At 46.5% G+C, this 19,853-nt stretch overlaps 1 protein-coding gene and 1 long non-coding RNA gene across 3 annotated transcripts in view; one reads left to right on the top strand and one right to left on the bottom strand.

Annotated features, from left to right (window-relative positions):
- The window catches only part of LOC127594068 (uncharacterized), a 32,861-nt gene that overhangs the window by 638 nt on the left and 12,370 nt on the right, over window positions 1-19,853 (bottom strand). The window contains exon 6 of one of the 2 annotated variants that reach the window (XR_007960579.1): window positions 11,585-11,674. This is a non-coding gene — a long non-coding RNA (uncharacterized LOC127594068). Of the gene's footprint in view, window positions 1-11,584; window positions 11,675-12,577; window positions 12,718-19,853 lie in introns of those variants that run through there. The other variant, XR_007960578.1, reaches the window with a different exon arrangement.
- On the top strand, window positions 1,702-18,356 carry lrig3 (leucine-rich repeats and immunoglobulin-like domains 3). Its single transcript, XM_052055971.1, has 19 exons — window positions 1,702-2,167; window positions 7,811-7,882; window positions 7,981-8,055; window positions 11,271-11,405; window positions 11,533-11,676; window positions 12,215-12,358; window positions 12,441-12,584; window positions 13,326-13,469; window positions 14,113-14,193; window positions 14,283-14,354; window positions 14,744-14,815; window positions 15,020-15,183; window positions 15,497-15,832; window positions 15,944-16,225; window positions 16,303-16,779; window positions 16,896-17,054; window positions 17,132-17,272; window positions 17,355-17,609; window positions 17,680-18,356. Exons 1-19 carry the CDS (start codon window positions 1,971-1,973, stop codon window positions 17,922-17,924), a joined length of 3,339 nt encoding a protein of 1,112 aa, XP_051911931.1. The 5' UTR covers window positions 1,702-1,970; the 3' UTR covers window positions 17,925-18,356.

Here is a 19,853-nt window from a genome sequence, read left to right as displayed (position 1 = left end):
AGCAACTAGAGCATGAGAAAAATGCTGCAGGGTGTGGACAGTTTCTCCCACCCCCGTCCTTTAATACAAATGAGTTTGGCCCACTAGTCTCACACATCCAAGCAGCTGTTAGCAAGGCAATAAAGCATTCACAAGACCCCTCCCCCTCACCCCATTTCCAACACAAAAGACCAACTTATCACCCCATCACTTGCTTTGTGGCATCCAAAAGAACAGCATCGCATGGAGTGACGTGTCAATCCATTACGGCTAACTGATGTGGAAAAATAGCCATTTAGGGAACACAGCACGGCTAAATAATGTACAAGCTAGCATGTCGCTGATCTAGAAATATTACAATGCTACAGAAGCAGATGATACTCGGCCAGTCAAACAAAGTACTCTTAGTTCCAATATGTCTCAATCAATACGCAGCCTACAGCTTTTAATTAATACACACCTCGGGCGCAAACCTAATCTCAATTTGAATCGGGCTCCATCGTAGTTTGTCACATTTGCACATTGGGTGTCAAGAGGCTAATGAGGTTGCGTCCGCCCTGTGAAGAGGAAATGACCGCAAAGAGTGAAAAGTTGACCTTGCTTAACAGGAAGCTGTCAGACACATCGCCCGGGGGGTGAACTTAGCATCCACCCGGACATGAATATCCGATGAAAGGGAAAGGCCCCCCGTCATAGTGGGAAAAAACCCAAATTGTAAATGGAACATTTCAAGCGCTGAATAACAACTAAGGTTACTGTTATGAACTTCAGCTCTTTTATATGGTTATAAAATTGGGTCTTGGGTGAATATATATTCGTCTATTAATGACATTGATGATCTATTTTATATTCATGGTCGTTCAACAAGTCATCTCACTTTAAGCGTCTTTCAAGTTGAACATGGAAATGCATTCATGGTGGTGACAAAGGAAGTATATTAACATGAGAATAAAATATTTTTTCTTTTCTTCATACTGTATACGCGTATTTGTAATTGACATGTTCAAACTGTATTACATGTTCATGTTTTTACATCCATAAATGTTTGTACCATTTTACACGTCGTAGTTGGTGGCCATTTTAGTGGAAATGGCTACCACGAACTACCGTTATAACGCACCGATTTGTTTTGTCACGTAAACAAGGTTCGACGACATACATACATACATACATACATACATACATACATACATACATACATACATACATACATACATACGATAAACATTTTGGGGGGAATTCTTTTTGTCTGTTTTATGCTTCCAGAATCATTTGTTTTTTTTCTGAATAACTTTTTTATCCCTATTTTGCCCCGTTTTTTTAATGACAGTAAAAAATATTTTTAAAAATGAATTTTAAGGGAAAAAAATCTATTAAACTCTAATCAATACAGTACTTTGCAAAACTGAAATTAAAAAATATACCCCCGGAAAAAACAAGGACCCCTCCCACCCCATATAAAGTCAGTATTTACAATACGCTTACCTAATAATAAATAAATAATAAATACCTAACAAAGTACATAGTTAAATAAATAACTTACTAAGATTTTAACGAGCAAAATACAAATACATGGAATTTAAAATGACCAAGAGTGGATGTCATGTCACTTTTTGTTGATGGGAGTCGAGTTTTGAACTTCATTACCCACAAAGCCCCGCGGCTCCTTTGCCCCGCCCCTCCTCACCACACCAGCGCGTTCATGCACCTCCGTGGGGCTCCTCAAGTCCGCACAGTGCACCAGCGAGCGGAGAAGAGTGCCTCGTTCACGACAAAAAGTTTAGGCAAAGGAATGGGCAAATGTGACACGACCGCTTTTCTTTCCCTTTTCGCCATTACGATGACGATATCACGGAAGAGGATTTAAAAGGATCTACTCAAGCCTGACAGCATCGCAACATTTGGAGGATTTTTGCACACTTTTGGGAATTTGTCGAGCGGAGAAAAAAAAACTTCTGAGTTGTCTTCGGAGTCGGACGGCGAAAGTAAAAATGTGTTCTTCCGCACAACCGCGCATTTTAGCGGGTTATGTGGTGTTTTTCTTGCTGTTTTGGGGTACACATAGCTTGGTTGGCGCGTACACAAGGACGTGTCCCGCTCCGTGCGCTTGTTTTGGGGATCTCGTGGACTGCAGTCGACTGAAAAGGGGACAAATCCCAAAGTCTCTCCCGGAATGGACCGTACAACTGTAAGTCGATTCATTTTACGCATTTTCTTTAAATGAAACTAAAAAAAAGTTTTACTGTAAACTTGACGCTCAAACGAGCAGCGGACGGTGAGTTTTGGCACGGAGATGATCCACATTCCTCTCCCAGGGAAAAGTGGCTGGCTTGGAAACCACATGAGGAGCAGACTATTTGCAAAGACTGGTGAATTTGCCCCTTTATCGTGTGACTCAGGCTAAACTCTGCACATCTCTGGAAAATTCTCATGCGTTTAAGAGAGGTTTATTTACGGATGGTCCTCACAGCAATAAGTGGGGCACCTGGGGCCCACAGGTTTTTTTACACATCAATGCGCCTTTGTGCAAGGCAGAGTCATTGTAAACCAATCTCCTCAGTGCCTGCTGGTTTGTTGTTGTAAAGGAGGTATAGTGGAGAGAGTGTGTCGAGACAGTGTTATTAACAAGTTTTATACACGCACTTGGGATGATAGCTTGTTTCAAATCCAGTTCAGTTGTCAAGCGTCGATATCACAACTTAAATCAGATGGACTATATGTTTCTCATTTGCCTACTCGGAAGCAGCCAAAAGATTACAGATAATTCATTTTACTGGATTTTTTTTACTGATATGCATTAAGCGAGATCATTATTTTAACTATGCCGCATTTGGTTACTCACAACTTAAATCAGATGGACTATATGTTTCTCATTTGCCCACTCGGAAGCAGCCAAAAGATTACAGATAATTCATTTTACTGGATTTTCTTTTTCTTTTTTACTGATATGCGTAAAGCCAGATCATTATTTTAACTATGCCGCATTTGGTTACATTTTATTTGAGGCCTTGTCCAAAAAGCTCCCCTCCATTTGAATTCTTCAGGTTGAGCAGGCGCAGCTCTGGAAACTTTTACGTTTGCCAGAAAAAACACAGCGAGGCCGCCTCGTAATCAAGACTGGCCTTCCAAAGGAAAGAAAGAAAAAAGGATGGTGGGAGGGTGAATGTGTCTGTGTGTGTGTGTGTGGGGGGGGGGTCCCTTTTCACTCTGGCATGCTAATTTACGAGTGGCTCTCCGGCACATCTTAAACCCCTTAAACTGGCGGATCCCCTTTTGTTTTCCAGCACCCCATTATTTCTGCTGAATTAGCAACACCAGAGCCATGGTACTGATTAAGGAGGGGCACGCTGGATTAGTTTGCCATAAAAAGGAAGGGGTGGCGGGGGGTGGGGGAGGGGGGGGAGCAGGCAAAGGGAAGAAGAAGAAGAAGCAGCCATGGACGTGGGAGGTTGCATTACATCAGAGTCGAGATGCCCTATTCCCTTTATAGGCTTGAAAAACACGCCGTTAAATCGTGAGCGGTGGGTGACAGGCAGCGTGATCCTTTCATCGACTTGTGCATTTCCGAAGTGGGACTGAAAGTCTCAGGAGTTTGGTTGTTTTGCTTTGACTGGTGATTTAACCACACTTCGGGAATAACAAAAATGCTATACAAGCACACAATGTTTTTTTTTTAATGGGGATAAAATACTTTTATAAGTCACGGGCAACACAAAGTAGGGATTCAATTAGACGACTGGGAAAACCCGAAATTCTTTTGTTTTGTTTTGTTTAAGTTGAAGATGCTGTTGCCCTCCTGAAGACAGCTAACTAGTTAGCTCAACAGCGCCCCCGCTGATCAGAGCCCGGTAGTGCACTCCAATTTGCCTCAATTGCTTTCCCGGCAGAGCGATTGTTGCGAAATGAGATTTCATTTTCATTTCATTCACTTTTCAGCCAAACATAATTTAGCTTAAAATGTACGATCATTAATGACCACGGCAAAAAGGCAAATGCGATTTTTTTTTTTTTGCAACCTGAGCGAACCGGCAGATTTCACCCTGATCCGAGATTCGGCGCCGTCAAGTGCTCGGCGGTATCTCCATTCAACAAACAGTAATGACAGCTCTTTCGACTGAGGTGTAACTCCTTCATTCACTTTTCAGCTCCTGATAAGAGCGCCGAGTCGCGCGTTCTCACATACGATACAGGCCGCAGCCTGTATATGCTTGTGTTATCTCGCGCCCCCCCCCCCCCGCCTGCTTTGTGAGGGAAGTGGAAGTGTCGGAACTACTCGGGGGTTTATCTAGTCTTCGTGATAGGACACCTTTCCCAATATGGCCTCCAGGAGTGGAATTAAAACAACAACAATGCACAGCTGCATTCTTTGACAGGCGAAAGGAGTGGTTCAATTTAAACAGCAAAAAGGGAAACGCTAAAACCAGGCGACCTGAAAGTTAAACAGGAGTGTTCGTAACGTATGCAAGTGTCGCTTTTCCCGACATTGTGAATACATTACGAGGCTCCGCCCCCCCCTCCTTGCAGTGTAACTTGATGGATTCCAGATGAGGGGGGGGGGGCGTAAAGAGAAAAAGGGGGTCTGGCACCACAATGTTGATGGTGCGCAGCCGCGTCAATACCTCCACGGCTTTATAGTGCACAAGGCCCCGCTTGGCAGACTCCTCACGTCGGTTTTGAGGGGCCTCTTCAAAACAACCCCCCCCCCCCCCCCAAAAAAAAGAAAAATTCGTGCACCCCTTCTGATTCGCGGCCAAGTATAGCTCGAGGTAGGCTGGGACGAATTTGAGCTCCAAAAAGACGTCCCAGCCAAAATCAAGATCTCTTGGAACGCCATAAGACGCTTTAAAAAAACAAAACAAATGGCAACCAGGTGGCTTGACTTGCTTTCCAGACAGTTGACTACACACCTTTGCAGAGATTTTCCTGAAGGTACAATACCTTAATTTATTGCCTCCATCAAACAACATTTTTTTTTACTCCCTAACAAATGTCTGTTATCCATTTATATGGTCGAGAAAGAAACATGAGTCGAATCGTACCGCCCAAGCCCGAAAATGTCAAGTCTGGTTTCGACTTCCACTCGCGAGAGCCAACTCGTCCCCGAGTAGCAGAGCGCCTTTGTTGCTTTTTGGGCCAGATGCGGCCTGGCGATGAGGCGGGCTGTTTGGCATGCGCTTTCTCTCTTGTGTCGGAAAGACAGACAGACGGACGGAAAAACATGAGGCAGCGCTCTGCCTTTTTTACAACCTCTTGGGCTCAAATGAGAACAAGTTTTCTTCGCCAGTTGGGAGTCATTTCTTAAAATACTTTACTGCTTTTGTGGTATATCGAGTATACTCTTTTCCGAAGGGGTCGGTTTTGTTATTTCTTCATGGCGTTTTTTTCTGAGGAGAGTAGCGAGTACACATACCTCCCTTTAAGCAGTATCGAGTTGACACTGCATCCAACCGATCGGACAGACTGGCAACATTGAGCAAGTCCTGAACGGTATTGCCACAGTTACTTTGGAAAAGTAATTTACTGATTACTTGCTTTAAAAAAAAGGGATAACTTGGTTGCTTGAATCGATTACTTAATTGTAAAGTCACTAAGTTAGATGACGTGTTACTTTGCTAGCACCCGTGCTTCGCATTAAAATGTCATGCGGTTTTGTCAGTGACGTCTAAAAGTATTTTTTTTAAATGGAAAATTAAAAAAAAATTTTGGGGGGGGAGTCAGCATTATTATTTTTATGAAAAAAGGGACTCTTTGGGATTTCATTTTACATTAAAAAAATCTAAATATTTAACGATTACTCAACATTTGTCAGAAACATTATTTATAAATACGATTACCGTATTTTCCACACTATAAGGCACACCTAAAAGCATTCAACTTTCTCAATTGCGTCTTATACATGGATCAATATTCAGATTTTTTGGACATAGTATCCTAAATATTCTGTAAAATGCTTTGTTGTAGCGGTTATGAAAGATCTATATCACTGGTCCTCAACTAGAAAGGCTGTCGGTCCACCTTTTTTTTTTTTTTTTTAATAAGACCAAGGTCCGGTCCCATGCACGGCGGTCATGGGGAGCAGGGCTATATGCCAATTTAGTTATGGTCAAGCCAAGCTTATACAAATCAACACTCCTCACAACCAGCCAATAATGGGGTGCATGAAAATAACAATTATTCACTTTGCCAGTACACAGCAAATAATGAGAGGTATTGTGTTGAGGCAGAGGAACTCTTATTTTGTTAAGTTGTGCCTGCGTAATAATAGAAATAGCCCTTTTAGGGAAATAAGACATTTTTACTTTAACTTTGTTAAACAGTAGTTATCTTTTTTCCCCTTAATTTAACAAAAGCAAAACAAAATACTAATTTTACCAAAATAAATACTAAACATGAAAACAAAAATATTATTTTCATTTGTACAGTTTCCCTTTTCACACCCCTTCTGAAATCACTGAAAAATATATCAGAAGAGGAGTTAAGAACCATTTTAAATACTGACACAAGGGAGCACAGGAATGTGCAGTGCTGTTCTTGCACTAAAGGTGAATGCAATGTCTGAGGCATGCGAATATTATTTGAGGACGCCATTGCGATGTTCATTTACCATGTTGCGGTGTTCTGCTGTTAAACAGCTGCAAAGATCCCCGGGTAGATGGGAGCAAAACTGCACACAATCGAAACCTCCCGCGCATCGTCTTGTCTAATTGTCTGTGTGCAGCTCTCCTGTGCTGAAGCTGTGAGCACACTGTGGCGTCGCGCATGCGTCCGTTTCCTGACACAATCATCCATTTTGAATGCGTGACGCTTATGTATGGGCGCACCTTAAGTTCAGAGGAGCCAATCAGCGCATCGTTATCGCCGACATGCCCTGTTCAGCCATGAGCATAAGCCAGTTCGTCAAACACGATACACACACACAGTCGCGCTGCTGCGTCCTCTGCAAAACATCTGTTCCTGCACGCAAATAATAAAACGGATCATTTTAACAAGCGATCGCGGTAATGCACAGATTATAGTCCAAAAATATAAAATGTATAATGTAAAAATCACTTGATAATTTGTTATTTTATACAATTTGCCGAGGGTCCGGACAGAGGAGGTCGGCGGTCCGGTCGTGGAACGCGGTCCGCCAGTTGAGGAAGATGGATCTATATCAATAAAGCTGTATTGTATTGTATTCCATTGAGCATAGCTCCATCTAGTGGATGCATAACGCAACCACTGCCACTATTGGAGCTTCTTTTCGATACGCCTTATAATGCAGTGCGCCCTACATATGAAGATGTTTTAAAATAGGCCGCCCGTTGACGGTGCGCCTTATACTCCGAAGCGCCTTATAGTGTGGAAAATACGGTACACGTGGGAATCTCCTGCGGTCACGATCTGGCGTGAATTTCTTTTTAAGGTTGAATGCTGCTTCTTCTATTTGCCATCGTGTTCTTGAAGCTAAATCTCATTGTGCCGACAGCACAGGGTGTGTAACAAACATTTTCTTTTTTTCAATATTTCAATGCACCGGATTTTCAGTTTCTTCTGTGATATATACATATATATATATATATATATATATACACACACACACACACATACACATTTGTTTCGTGCCGTTCGTGAGGACTGTCGTGTTGGGAACAGGTGTCCTGTTGTGTTATATTATTCATTAACCAGTTACAATACGTGCTTGAGGGAGGCGTTGTGGCCGGGACGTACATGGGACGTATATGATGTTTATTTCAGTCCCCTTCTTTGTTTGTACTGTGAATGCGCAAGCGTAATTACTTTTGTGTCATGCGGCCCGTGGCGCATCCCTTCATTTTTCTTCTCTTCCTAGGGACCTGAGCCATAACAAATTGCAGGTGCTCCACAGCGCTTTGTTTTCCAAGCTGCGACATCTGAATGAAATGTAAGTGCGGCGCGTCCGGGAATAAACACTGAAAGGTTTCTGTCACCGTCTCAGCCCGTGCCGTGTTTTTAACCGCTCTGCCTTTTTCGATTTCGCAGCAAGCTGAGTCACAATGAACTGGACTCGGTACCCAATTTGGGGCAGTACGCTTCGAACATCACCACGTTGGTTCTGTAAGTAAAACCGTCAATGGTGGGGGGTGGATTGAGGTGTATTTTGGTAGTTGACCCGTCACTAGTAACGCAGCTTTCCCATTGGAGAGGGAGCGGAGGTTTTTGGCTGACTTGGTTCCCCAGAGTGGGCAGTTGCAGACATGGCAGCTGGGCCCCAGACAGGTCACATGGTCATAAAACAAATGCCAATGGAAATGTTTTGTTTCATGGCTCCTGCTGCCGATGTATTTTTAACCCGCCAAGAAAGATGGGAATCAGTAACTGGCTATTCTGGACTAACTCTTTTCCTTTTAGTGTTAACAGTGAAGCTTTTTCGATTTTTTGGGCGGGGTGCTTGTTCGCCACTCTCGAATACGACGCAGTTCGTGCTCTCTCGACAACAGGCGATTTTATTGCGCGAAACCTCGACTACTCCTCTTTTGCTTTCTTTGGCACGTCCCAGCGAACCAACGGGCGCAGAGTTATATGCGAAGAATGTATCCGTCCTCCCGGCTCCATGAGGAGCCCGCCTCATCAAGCCCCGACACGAACCCCGGCGGCCGTCGTGGGGCCGTTTCGCTCAGTCGATTTGTTTTCGGCACGTACGGCCCGAACGGTCGCCGCTGGATAAACGACACGTTTGACTTTTGAGAGTTGCTTATTGTGCCTGGCAAATGATCCTGGATTGTCAAATCCAAATCGTTCACATCTGGCGGCGGCAAAACACATCCAGTGATTCGTTTCAAGTGTGTCGAAGGCAAAATGAAACGCAAGAGCGACCGCAAAGCACTGCCCCCCCCCCACCCCCCCAGAAAAAAATTCTCTCACTGCCTGCTTTGCATGACACCCTCTTCTTTTTCCTCCCTCAATCTCCAGTGGAACATTTTTTTCTGAATCTCTCTCCCTCCTTCAATTTCTCTGAGCTGGGAGAGTAGTAAAGGAGGGCCGGGGGGGCCGGGAGACCTCAGGGTATCAAATACCACCTATTCAAACAGCCAGTCAGACAGAGCGGCAGCTCTGCTCGACATCCTTGACCTCACGGCTTCATAGGAAAAACAAACGGCGATAGCCCCGCAGCTGGGAGTAATTGAGTCGTGATCATCTTAATTAATTGAACAATTTCCCAAGAATTTATGGGGGGGGGTTCACCTCACCGCCACTAAACCCCCTGGCGATTCTAGATCGGTTAAAAACTTCTGGAGGGTCGCTACTCTTGACAAAAAGGAAATCAGTCGAGGATAACACTCAGTCACCCCCCCCCCAACCCCCCCCCTCTTGGACTGAACCTCGTTCGCCTCCCCACTCGCGTTTAAAAAAATAATAATTCATTTCATCCGCCACAATAACGCCAATCTTCCGCTTGGCGTGAGGCGCGCGGTGCGAGGAACGCATCCACAGCGAGTCCTGGTTTTCATTAGAGGCGCCGGCTGTCGCGAGAGCGCGTCATCAGATGACTCCTCAAAACTCGGTCCTCCGTCCAATCGGAAATACCACATACACACACCCACGCACAAAATCACAGACGGACGGTTTTAGCAACTTAGGTCTGAAAGCGCTCCCAGCACTGAAAGTTGCGGCCACATGTACAATTGAAAGGCTCTACGGTAGTAGCGTCCTTTTTTTTAGGGCGGGGGGTCATTTCTGTGTCAAAAAGACTCCTTCGCCTGAGGACGCAGATAACCCCCGAGAAAGAAACTGGAAAGACTGGTTTTAGCGAGCCTCCTTCCTTCAGCGGCCAGTCAAAAGGAACGTGAAAAGTGAGATACAGGTGGTGAGCGGCGCTTTTGTTTAAGCCCCGCCCCTGGGGTGGAGGGGTGCGGCGTGTACAGAGCCCTTTGCAAATCTCCCAACAAAGGAGCTGCCTGTGCAAATTTATTGGTGACAACGATCCTTTTTTTGGGCGGCAGATCAGGATACGACTTGAGACTTTCGAAATCTTAGCCGCCGGTTTGCATTCACGTGTCGTTACAGTACACCGAATTCCTTCTCGCGAAACCGGCACCGGTGGTCTTTTGTTCCCGGGCCGCACAGAAAGAATAAATAACTTCCATTCCTTCCATTACTTCCATTTTATTTATTTCTGGACTCTGAAAGATGTTTTATTTTGAAAAGTTACCGGATCCTCTGTTACATCCGTCTACAGTGTGTCACTCAGGGGAAGGCGGAGCTTCTCAGTCCCGTGATAGGTTACAGCTAAAAAGAAACCCTGGAGCTAGCAAAACGAGTAAAAAAAAAAGTATATGGAAAGTTTCTTCGGGAAGGGGAAAACGCCCAGCCAGGAGACAGAAAAGGACTCCGACTTTGAACTCATTCAATACCAGCCAAGTCTAGATCAAGTCTGAAAAGACGTTTAAAAACGTCTTTGGGAGTGAATGAGTTAAGAAAAGGAATGCTACATTTAAAAGAAAGTATCCGAAGTCCTATCAAAAATCCGGATTGATCTCAACGTGAGATTCCCGCGCACTCCGCATAACATGCGGCGATGGTGAGTCGTATTTTTCATGCACTCTGTATTTTATCTTATTTTGACCCCTGCTCTAAGTCTCCTGATTGAAATATTCCCGCAATTAATAAGATCGACATCATATCCTGAATTAAAGCGGCATTATAAAACTGTCTTCACTTTTCTTGCTTCAGGGCAGGGGTGGGGGGGATCAGTAAAGTGTACCTGTAAGAGGTGGAGGGGAGGGGGGGCAAAGGGGGGCCCTTGCAAGCACACTAATGAATACTGAAAACGAGGCCTGTAGTCTGGTACATCGGAGGGAATTCCTTCCCCCCCACCCCCTTTCGCTCGCTCTGCAAGCAGGGTGCGACGCACAAAGAGGGCACTGTACAGCCTCTGTTTATAACCAAGCCGTCCCCGCACTGCAATTTAGGAGGCGTGCAGCTCAGGAAATTGCCGGCCTCTGCCAAGGCAGGCTTTCACTGAGGGAATGGTATTTATCAGTCAAGTAATTGGCAGGTTACTTTTATTTAAATACCTTGTTCGTAATGACCTTATAAACAAAATAACACATCCGTAAACAGGAGGATTGCTGGAATTGATCACGTGGGGCAATTTGGTGGAAGTATCACATTGGTCGGGAAGCCTTCGCGCTGCCTGCGACAGTGCGTCATGGTCGTTCATAAACCCGCCGGCTAATTGTGTACATGGCAGCGCGAGTCGGATGCGCGCCGCTCGTAAGATGCGCGGCAATTTTGTCATTTATATGGAGCGCCGGCGTCTGTGTTTTCAGAGCAAACAACAGGTTCTCCAAGATCGCCACGGAGCAGCTCGGGCCTTTCCTCGCCCTGGAAACGCTCGACCTCAGCAACAACCACATCGCGGAAATCAAGGCTGGCTCCTTCCCCGCTTTGCCCCTCAAGAACCTGTGAGTGTTTTTTTGTTTTGCTTCAGCCATGTAGGACATGAAACGCATTATAACCCCGGCATCTCTGATTTGGGATTTTAAAAAAATACGTCAACCATTCAATTTCTTTCAACGATTTGATTTTCAGATTTCTCAACAACAATCGCATCGCCTCGCTGGAGCTGGGCTGCTTCACCAACCTGTCCAGCAGTCTTCAGGTTCTCCGACTCAACCGCAACCGTCTCTCCTCCATCCCAGCCAAAATCTTCCAGCTGCCCAACTTGCAACACCTGTAAGATTTTATGATTATTTTTGAAGCTTGACAAATACAGTGAAGCTCCTGTACAACGAAATCACGTTTAGAGCAAGAATTTTTTCCCACAATAGGGGATTTTTCACTGTAGCAAATTTGATTTCAGATGTAAACACACACACACGCACACACGGCGGCAATGCAACGTTCTTGCTGCGTCTGAAACGAACAAGAACAAATACTTCCTGGACTACTGCGCATGCGTATACCAGTGTGGTGGTTGCTGCTGCCGTTTCTGAATGAAGCAGTAGAGGACACTGTTGGATTAGAATTTGTTGTCGTGAACCTCGTCGCGAGGCAAGAGCAGAGAAAAGATTTCGTATAACGCAACAGGGGTTTTTTTTCGTTGTATGGGGGACAGGAGAGTGGGAATGGTGTTAATGCGAAGATTTTTTCACATAAGGGGGTATTTTCGCCCATGTAGGTTTTGTTGTAGAGGAGTTTCACTGTACTCTACTTAGGGTTGCAAAAAAAACCCAAAAAAAAGATGTCAAGCATGCGGGCGCGTGCGTTTCAGCGAGCTGAGCCGGAATCGAGTGCGCAGGGTGGAAGGCTTGACATTCCACGGGCTGCAGGCCCTTCGCTCTCTGAAGATGCAGAGGAACGGCCTGAGTCGCTTAATGGACGGCGCCTTCTGGGGTCTCAGCAATATGGAAGTCCTGTAAGCACTTCGACAAATCAAACCGGGTTCTGTTCCGACATTCCTCCGAGTGTTACAATTTTTTTTTTTTGTGGTCCGACAGGCAGCTGGACCACAACAACCTGACGGAGGTGAGCAAGGGTTGGCTGTACGGCCTGCTGACTCTGCAGGAGCTCCACCTCGGCCACAACGCCATCAGCAGGATCCGACCCGACGCCTGGGAGTTCTGCCAAAAACTCAGCGAGCTGTGAGTCCGACCCCCTCCGCGCCCCCTACCTCCTCACTTTCCATTCGCATCGATGAACTCCCAACACTTTTCTGGGTTGGCCTCTCCTCCTCTCCGGCACCCCCGCCTGCCCTTCCTCACACCGTCGCTCCTCCTGACGCCAAGAACCGCGCGCATGCACCAATACACACAAAGCACCACCAAAATAAAAAAAATAAGCTTTTTTTTTTGGCCCTCCAACAGCCGGTTTCCCAAACTATAAAGCAATATGAGCAGATTGCATTGCCCCAGACGACGTTGCCTTTGTTACGAGTCTTGTTTTTAGCAGCAGTCTCTGCAGCTTTTTTTTCCCCTTGTTGTTTGTTTTTTTACACCATGAGGTGGTTGTTGTCATTTCCCCTCTCCCCTCCCTCTTCCTCTCTTTTTCACTCGCCGTTATCGCAAAGCGGCAAGTAAACATGCCGCCAGTCGACTCGGGAACATACCCGGACGACTATCTGATTTACTCTCAGCCGACCCGCCTATCAAGAAAACACCGCTGTCGCAAACTTTGATGTCATCTCACTCGCGTTAAAAACCCAGTGAGTCAAAGGAAATTTGAAATAACAGCCCAAATTGGCCAGCTGGCCCATGATCGGATTTATTCAAATAAAGTTATATCATTTTTGTTATATCATTTCATGATATAACAAACAATCATTATATCATTTTTTTACCTGGCTGGATGGATATATTTATCCCACCCCCACACCCCTGTTGCAGAAACCTCTCTTCCAACCACTTGTCCCGACTGGAAGAATCCAGCTTCATTGGACTCAGCCTGCTAGACGAGCTTCGCATCGGGAATAACCGCGTCAGTTTCATCGCCGACGGCGCATTTCGAGGCCTCTCCAGCCTGCAGACACTGTAAGTGGGACATGGTTGCGCCAAATGCCACCCCCCACACACACACGTTTGGCGGACTCAAATGTTCCCCGGAAGCCGCAAAAATGTGGGGGACTGTTCGTTTCAACGGCGTCTCGCTGACACTAAAGTTTGAAAATCTGTGCTATGCTGCGCCTTGCTCATGCCCCCCCCCCCCCCCCAGCTTTCCCGCACTGCCACCATCAATCCCCTGCCTGAGTGGAAATATCCTGCCTGATTTGCTTTGTGGATGTGAACAAGATTATCATGTTGAGGTCTCTCCGTTTACATAAAAAAAAAAAAAATGACAACAGGCGCTTGGCCTCAGCACACCCTCACACCCCTCCTTTTTCCTCCACTTCCCACATCCCCCCAACACCTCCACGGCCACCTTTCCACAGAGGGACTTCTTAACATTTCGCCTGCTTGCGGGTTTTTTTTTTTTTTTAACTGGAACCAAATGTAAGCTGCACTGCTGAGGTCACCACAGGGCAGGTGTGCGGCTTGGCGGACACGCACATTTGCTTCGGGGTAACCTCTGCGCGCTAAAGCGCACGTCAGACATTATTTGGATTTTGGTTTTTGAACAATGTGTTGTTTTTTTTGTTTTGTTTTGTACCCCCGCCCCAATATGTCTACTGAAAAGGGATCTCCAAAATAATGAAATCTCCTGGACCATAGAAGACATGAACGGGCCCTTTTCGGCACTGGACAAACTGAAGAAAATGTAAGTTTGGAATCATTTCATCGTGATTGTTTAACTTTGGTGTTAAAATGTGAACATGACAAGAATTTCAAATTTTTTTTGCTGCACAGATTTCTGCAAGGAAACCGAATCCGCTCCGTAACCAAGAAGTCCTTCTCTGGCCTTGATGCATTACAGCATCTGTGAGTCTTTCGGCATCGTTTCCAAACGCACGACTGAGACAATGAGTCTACGTTTAGGATTATTTCATGGTTGCTATTCTTTATTGATCAGCATTGTGCGGGTCCATACAACACCCCCCCCGCCCCCCCCCCCCCCCCCAAAAAAAAAAACAGCTGTGCTCATTTGAGGGTTTTATTTATTTATTTTTGGGGGGCAGCCATTTCTCCGAGCAGCCAAAAGTTGATTAACACAGCACACTGCTTGCCGAGTTTTATTCTCTGGACTCCAGATTTTGATTGAAGTTTAAGCTGTAGTCATGGCTATTCTTTTCCCCTAAATATATATTTGGGGAGGGGGGAGTACACCTTTGGGTTTCTAACCAAAACACTTTTGCTTTTTTCCTCGACAGAGACTTAAGCAACAATGCCATCATGTCCATCCAAGCAAACGCTTTCTCCCAGATGAAGAATCTACAAGAACTGTACGTTTCCTTTTTTGTTTTCTCCCAATTTGACTCATTCACTCCCAAAGACGTTTTTCAACGTCTTTTCAGACTTGGTCTAGAATTGGCTGGTACTGAATTACTTAAGAAACATCAAATCATCGGTCGCCAGCCGTTGGCAGTTAATTCCACACAAATTAAATGTTTCTGGATTTTTCTCCCACCCCCCTCCCCTTCCGGCAGGCGTCTCAACACCTCCAGCTTGCTGTGCGACTGCCAGCTCAAGTGGCTCCCAGTCTGGGTGGCAGAACAAACCTTCCTCCCCTGCGTGAATGCCAGCTGCGCCCACCCGCAGATGCTGAAGGGCAGGAGCGTGTTCGCCGTCGGCCCTGAGGAGTTCGTGTGCGGTGAGCGAGGCGTTTACACTGGAGAGCAACCTTGCCCACACGCCGTCACACCTCAAAAACAACCATTTATACAGCCGCCCCCCCACCCCCCTTTTCCATTTATGAACTGACCCAGATTGCTCAAGATTTTCCCCTGACTCCTGCCTGAGCAAATGAGTGCCGTGAAGGCAACCTGATGGAAATGTACTAACCTTTCCGCTTTGCCGATGACCATTTTCTCCCAAAGAGAGCCTCATTTGCCTCTGGCTTCATATTAAAAAAAAAACCTGAGTGTTAATACAGCAAATGAAATCCCTCTCGTTCCTCCCCGCAGATGATTTCCCAAAGCCCCAGATCACCATTCAGCCGGAGACCCGGTCGGCTCTGAAAGGAGCTAACGTGACCTTCGTGTGCTCGGCGGCGAGCTCCAGTGACTCGCCGATGACGTTTGCTTGGAAGAAAGACAACGAGGTCCTCAACGACGCCGAGATCCACAACCAGGCTCACTTGAGAGGGCAGGGAGGTTCCGGTGGCGAGACAGAGGTGACGGAGTATACAACCACTCTGCAGCTGTGCGACGTGCAATTCTCCAGCGAGGGGAAATACCAGTGCGTCATCTCCAACCACTTTGGATCCTCGTACTCCACCAAGGCCAGACTCACTGTTAATAGTAAGTTACGAACCTCAGCTAGGCCGAAAACTACCGCTTGCTCAGAATCCAAAACGTGTCAATCCAAAGCACGCCAAGAATCTTGATTTCAAATCAACTTCTGTTTGCCAGTGCTTCCTTCCTTCACTAAAATGCCGATGGACCTGAGCATCCGTGCCGGAGCGACAGCCAGGCTCGAATGCGCGGCGGTGGGTCACCCGTCGCCTCAGATCGCCTGGCAGAAGGACGGGGGAACCGACTTCCCAGCCGCCCGCGAACGCCGGATGCACGTGATGCCGGAGGACGACGTGTTCTTCATTGTGGACGTCACGACGGAGGACATCGGGGTGTACAGCTGCACCGCTCAGAACATCGCCGGGGCCATTTCGGCTAATGCTACGCTAACGGTCTTAGGTGAAGACATTGGGGGGGGTTCATGTTTTGAAATTGTCCATCGTCATCATGTTTATTTTCCATCCCTTTTTTGATAGAAACGCCTTCTTTCCTGAGGCCGCTCATGGATCGCACGGTAGCCAAGGGCGAAACCGCCGTCCTCCAATGCATAGCCGGCGGCAGCCCCGCGCCGAGATTAAACTGGACCAAGGACGACAGCCCCTTGGTGGTGACGGAGCGCCATTTCTTCGCCGCTGCCAATCAGCTCCTCATCATCGTCGACGCCGCCGAGGCCGACGTCGGGAAGTACACCTGCGAGATGTCCAACGCTCTTGGCACCGAAAGGGGGAACATCAGGCTGTCGGTCATACCGAACCCCAACTGTGACTCTGGAGTGCAAGGGGGCATCGGTGTCGGGATCATTGGCGGGGCGGGCTCGGATGATGACGGCTGGACCACGGTGGGCATCGTCATCATCGCCGTGGTGTGCTGCGTAGTTGGCACCTCGCTTGTTTGGGTGGTGATCATCTACCACACCCGTCGGCGGAACGAGGACTGCAGTGTCACTAACACGGGTGAGTGCCGCGATCATTCCTCTCAATGCGATCAAATCGACTATCGCTAAAAACAAATACATTGACTCCCGGATCAGAGACCTCCGGTGACCAAAATGTCTTGACTTGTGCCGCAGATGAAACCAACCTGCCAGCAGACATCCCAAGCTACCTCTCCTCTCAAGGCACCCTTGCGGACCGCCAGGACGGCTACATCCCTTCTGAGAACGGGAGCAGCCACCAGTACATGGCGTCATCCATTAGCGGCTTCTATCTGCAGCCCAAAGACATGAATGGTACAAGACCTTTTTACTTGAAACCCAAAGAGGCTCAAGTCTCCCCCATGTTCCTGACGCGACCGTCTTCCATCCAGGTCTATGTCAGCTGGATACAGGAAGTGAAGCAGAGATGGAAGCGGCGTCCATTGACCCTCTTCTTTGCCATTACCAAGGTCCAATAAGCACACTGCTTCGCCGAGACTTGTACCCCACGGATCTGTCCGAGGTCCAAACAGGTATGTGGGGTTTTTCAATTCCATAATCAGCGCCACGATTATTTTTCGGTTGGATTCGTCACTCTTTTTTCTTCTTGGACAGGGTGTTCCGTTGATTTAAGACCAGTTTGCGCAGAGTCCTACAGCGGAAGCCTGAACAGGTCTAAAAGACGGGACTACCTCCTCTCGGAGCCCTTCGACCTGTGCTCTTCGACGATCCTGATGCAGCTCCCCAATGCCAGCCTCCATCTTGGGCCCTCTCACCAGCAGACTGGCCGCCGGCCATCCATGGAGGAGGCGGAAGCGGCCAACTATGGCCGACCTCATGAGTGCCCACCTCCTTACAACAGCTTCATGGGTAAGTCTAAAGCTGAAAAACGAGACCTTACTCGAGGTGTCCTAACCTGACATTCATTTTTCTCATCTAGGAACGTTCGGGAAGTCCCCCTGGAGGCCTCAACAGGACTCCCACGCGGGATTTGGCCCACCCCCGGCGATGTGTCATGGGAATAGCCTCCACGAAAACCCTTACACCGCCGCCGACGCGGAGTCGGCCGGCGAGGAGGACGGCTGCAACAAGGACTCAGATTCGGAGCAGAGCCGCAGCGTTTACGAACAGCCGTTTGACAGCAACAGCACTGATGTTGGAACGCGCTGTTGGCTGAGTGACTAAATGACTTTTTGCTCCCTTTTTTTTCACTAAGAGATGACCATTTAAAAATTTTTTTTAAAATAATACTTCTACCTCACCGAGTCGATACCTTTGGAATGAAAGACTCCTTCCTGAAATGTGCAACAAGTGAATGTAAAAGAAGGACATTGCGACAAAAAAGTACAAGCCTATTTACGAAAGCTTGTGCTTTTTGTAAACAGCTTCTGTTGAGTAAAATAGATGAATATAAACATTTTATACAAATATTTTATATTTTGTAAATTGTATATAAACAGATTACAATATTTTTTTTCTTGCTTAACATGTCATGTATGGGAATGTTGCAGCCCTGCTAGTTTAGTTATACCAAGTTTTTTTTGCTTTCAATGAAGCAATATTTTGCACATATGTAAACGAAATAAAAAAACATCTGAATGTGTGCTGGGAGATTCACTGAATTGCATTTCTTGGCGTTGCTTGCTGAATTTTGGGAGACATCGTTTGCCATTTTTCCTGCAGTAGGCTAAATGTTCAGAAACTCAGTTGAATACTCAGTTTATTACTTCCTATAATTTTTTTTAATCATAATTTGAAGTGATTTTTTGGGGTGAATTTCCAGCTTCTGTTCATAATGACTAAAAAAAAAAAAATCACACATCTCTCGAATATCCCACTCCCACAGTTACTACAATCTTTACTCACGAAACCAGCGGTGTCAAACTCAATTTTTGTCGCGAGCCACTTTGGAGTAACGTCTTCTTCGAGTGGCCGTTACAAAAGTGAAACCGAATAATTATTACGTGTACACAACAAATGGATGGATTACTAGTTTTGAAATGACTCAAGTCAACCATTTGTCTGTTGTTGAGAAAAGTGGAACGAGGCTAACAAAATGTCAACTTTATTTATTCCACGTGATTCCAACATTTCGGTACAGGTTTGAGCAGTGATCATGATTTGCTTTCGCGGGCCACATAAAGTGATGTGGCGGGCTGGATCTGGCCCCCGGGCCTCGACTTTGACACCAATGCACTTAACTGTCGTCGGATATGATACAAAAATGAATTTTATATACCGCAATTACAAATACATTTTTTTCACGAGTTTATTGAATGTAAAGAACTTTTTTGTGGGGAAAAATACTATTTTTAGTGCAGCGATTAACTTTTCGTCGAAATCCCATCGACATTCTCACGCTCATCACGTCAATCTAAGCTAGGGCTACTTTTCTGCAACCGTGCTCATTAATGATGCAATTTATAACGAGGCCATTGTGAACAATACTTAATTGGACGCAACCGCCTTTTGTGTCCAAAGCCCAGATTGCAACATCACGGCGCCATTTCGTGTAGCTTAGCCTCAGCTCCACTTTGTTTGGCTAATGACTCATGCCCTTGGCCGCCTCCCACCCTCATCTGCCAGCCTCGCTCTTACTCTGTGGTTTGTTGTTTCAGGCCTCCCTCTTCTCCAACTTGGGTGGTGGGGGGAAGGGGGTTCGCTGTTGAAACTTGCTCTTGGAAATGGTCTCTGATCTCCTTTAGTTTGTAACCATAGAGGAGAGCTTCATGCTTTGAATCCGGTCTGGGGGTTACTATGTCAAATGCAGTCCAATTTCGTTTGCCAGGTCAGTGTTTGGATTCGGCCGGTTTCGATGGAAATGTGGACAAGATGTTAATGCTGCCTGCATGTCTCATTTAGCGCGCCTCCTCACGGTTTTGTCGAAGTACACCTGGCCTTGCTGACTTGGCCGCCTTTAGTGTCAAAGAATGGGGGGGAGGGAGCGGGGGTTGTTGGAAGTCTTGCCAGGGCTTTGGGGGGAGGCGGCGATTAAGGCAAGATGGTGGGGAAAGCATAGACCCCAACACCTGGGAAACATCTGCTGGCGGAGGAACACTCGAGGAGCGATCCACTTTGGGTCAACAAACCGAACCAAGATCTACTTGGTGCCAA

The sequence above is a fragment of the Hippocampus zosterae genome, chromosome 21 (assembly GCF_025434085.1).
Source record: "Hippocampus zosterae strain Florida chromosome 21, ASM2543408v3, whole genome shotgun sequence".
In the NCBI taxonomy this organism is placed as follows: Eukaryota; Metazoa; Chordata; class Actinopteri; order Syngnathiformes; family Syngnathidae; genus Hippocampus; species Hippocampus zosterae.
This window is presented reverse-complemented; position numbering and strand designations above follow the sequence as displayed.

Bases quoted from the DNA above. Each gene is read 5' to 3' on its own strand.
- lrig3 (XM_052055971.1), top strand. From the start codon at position 1,971: ATGTGTTCTTCCGCACAACCGCGCATTTTAGCGGGTTATGTGGTGTTT. The intron at 17,055-17,131 runs GTACAAGACCTT...TCTTCCATCCAG, and splicing joins GCAGCCCAAAGACATGAATG to GTCTATGTCAGCTGGATACA. The intron at 17,273-17,354 runs GTATGTGGGGTT...CTTCTTGGACAG, and splicing joins TCTGTCCGAGGTCCAAACAG to GGTGTTCCGTTGATTTAAGA.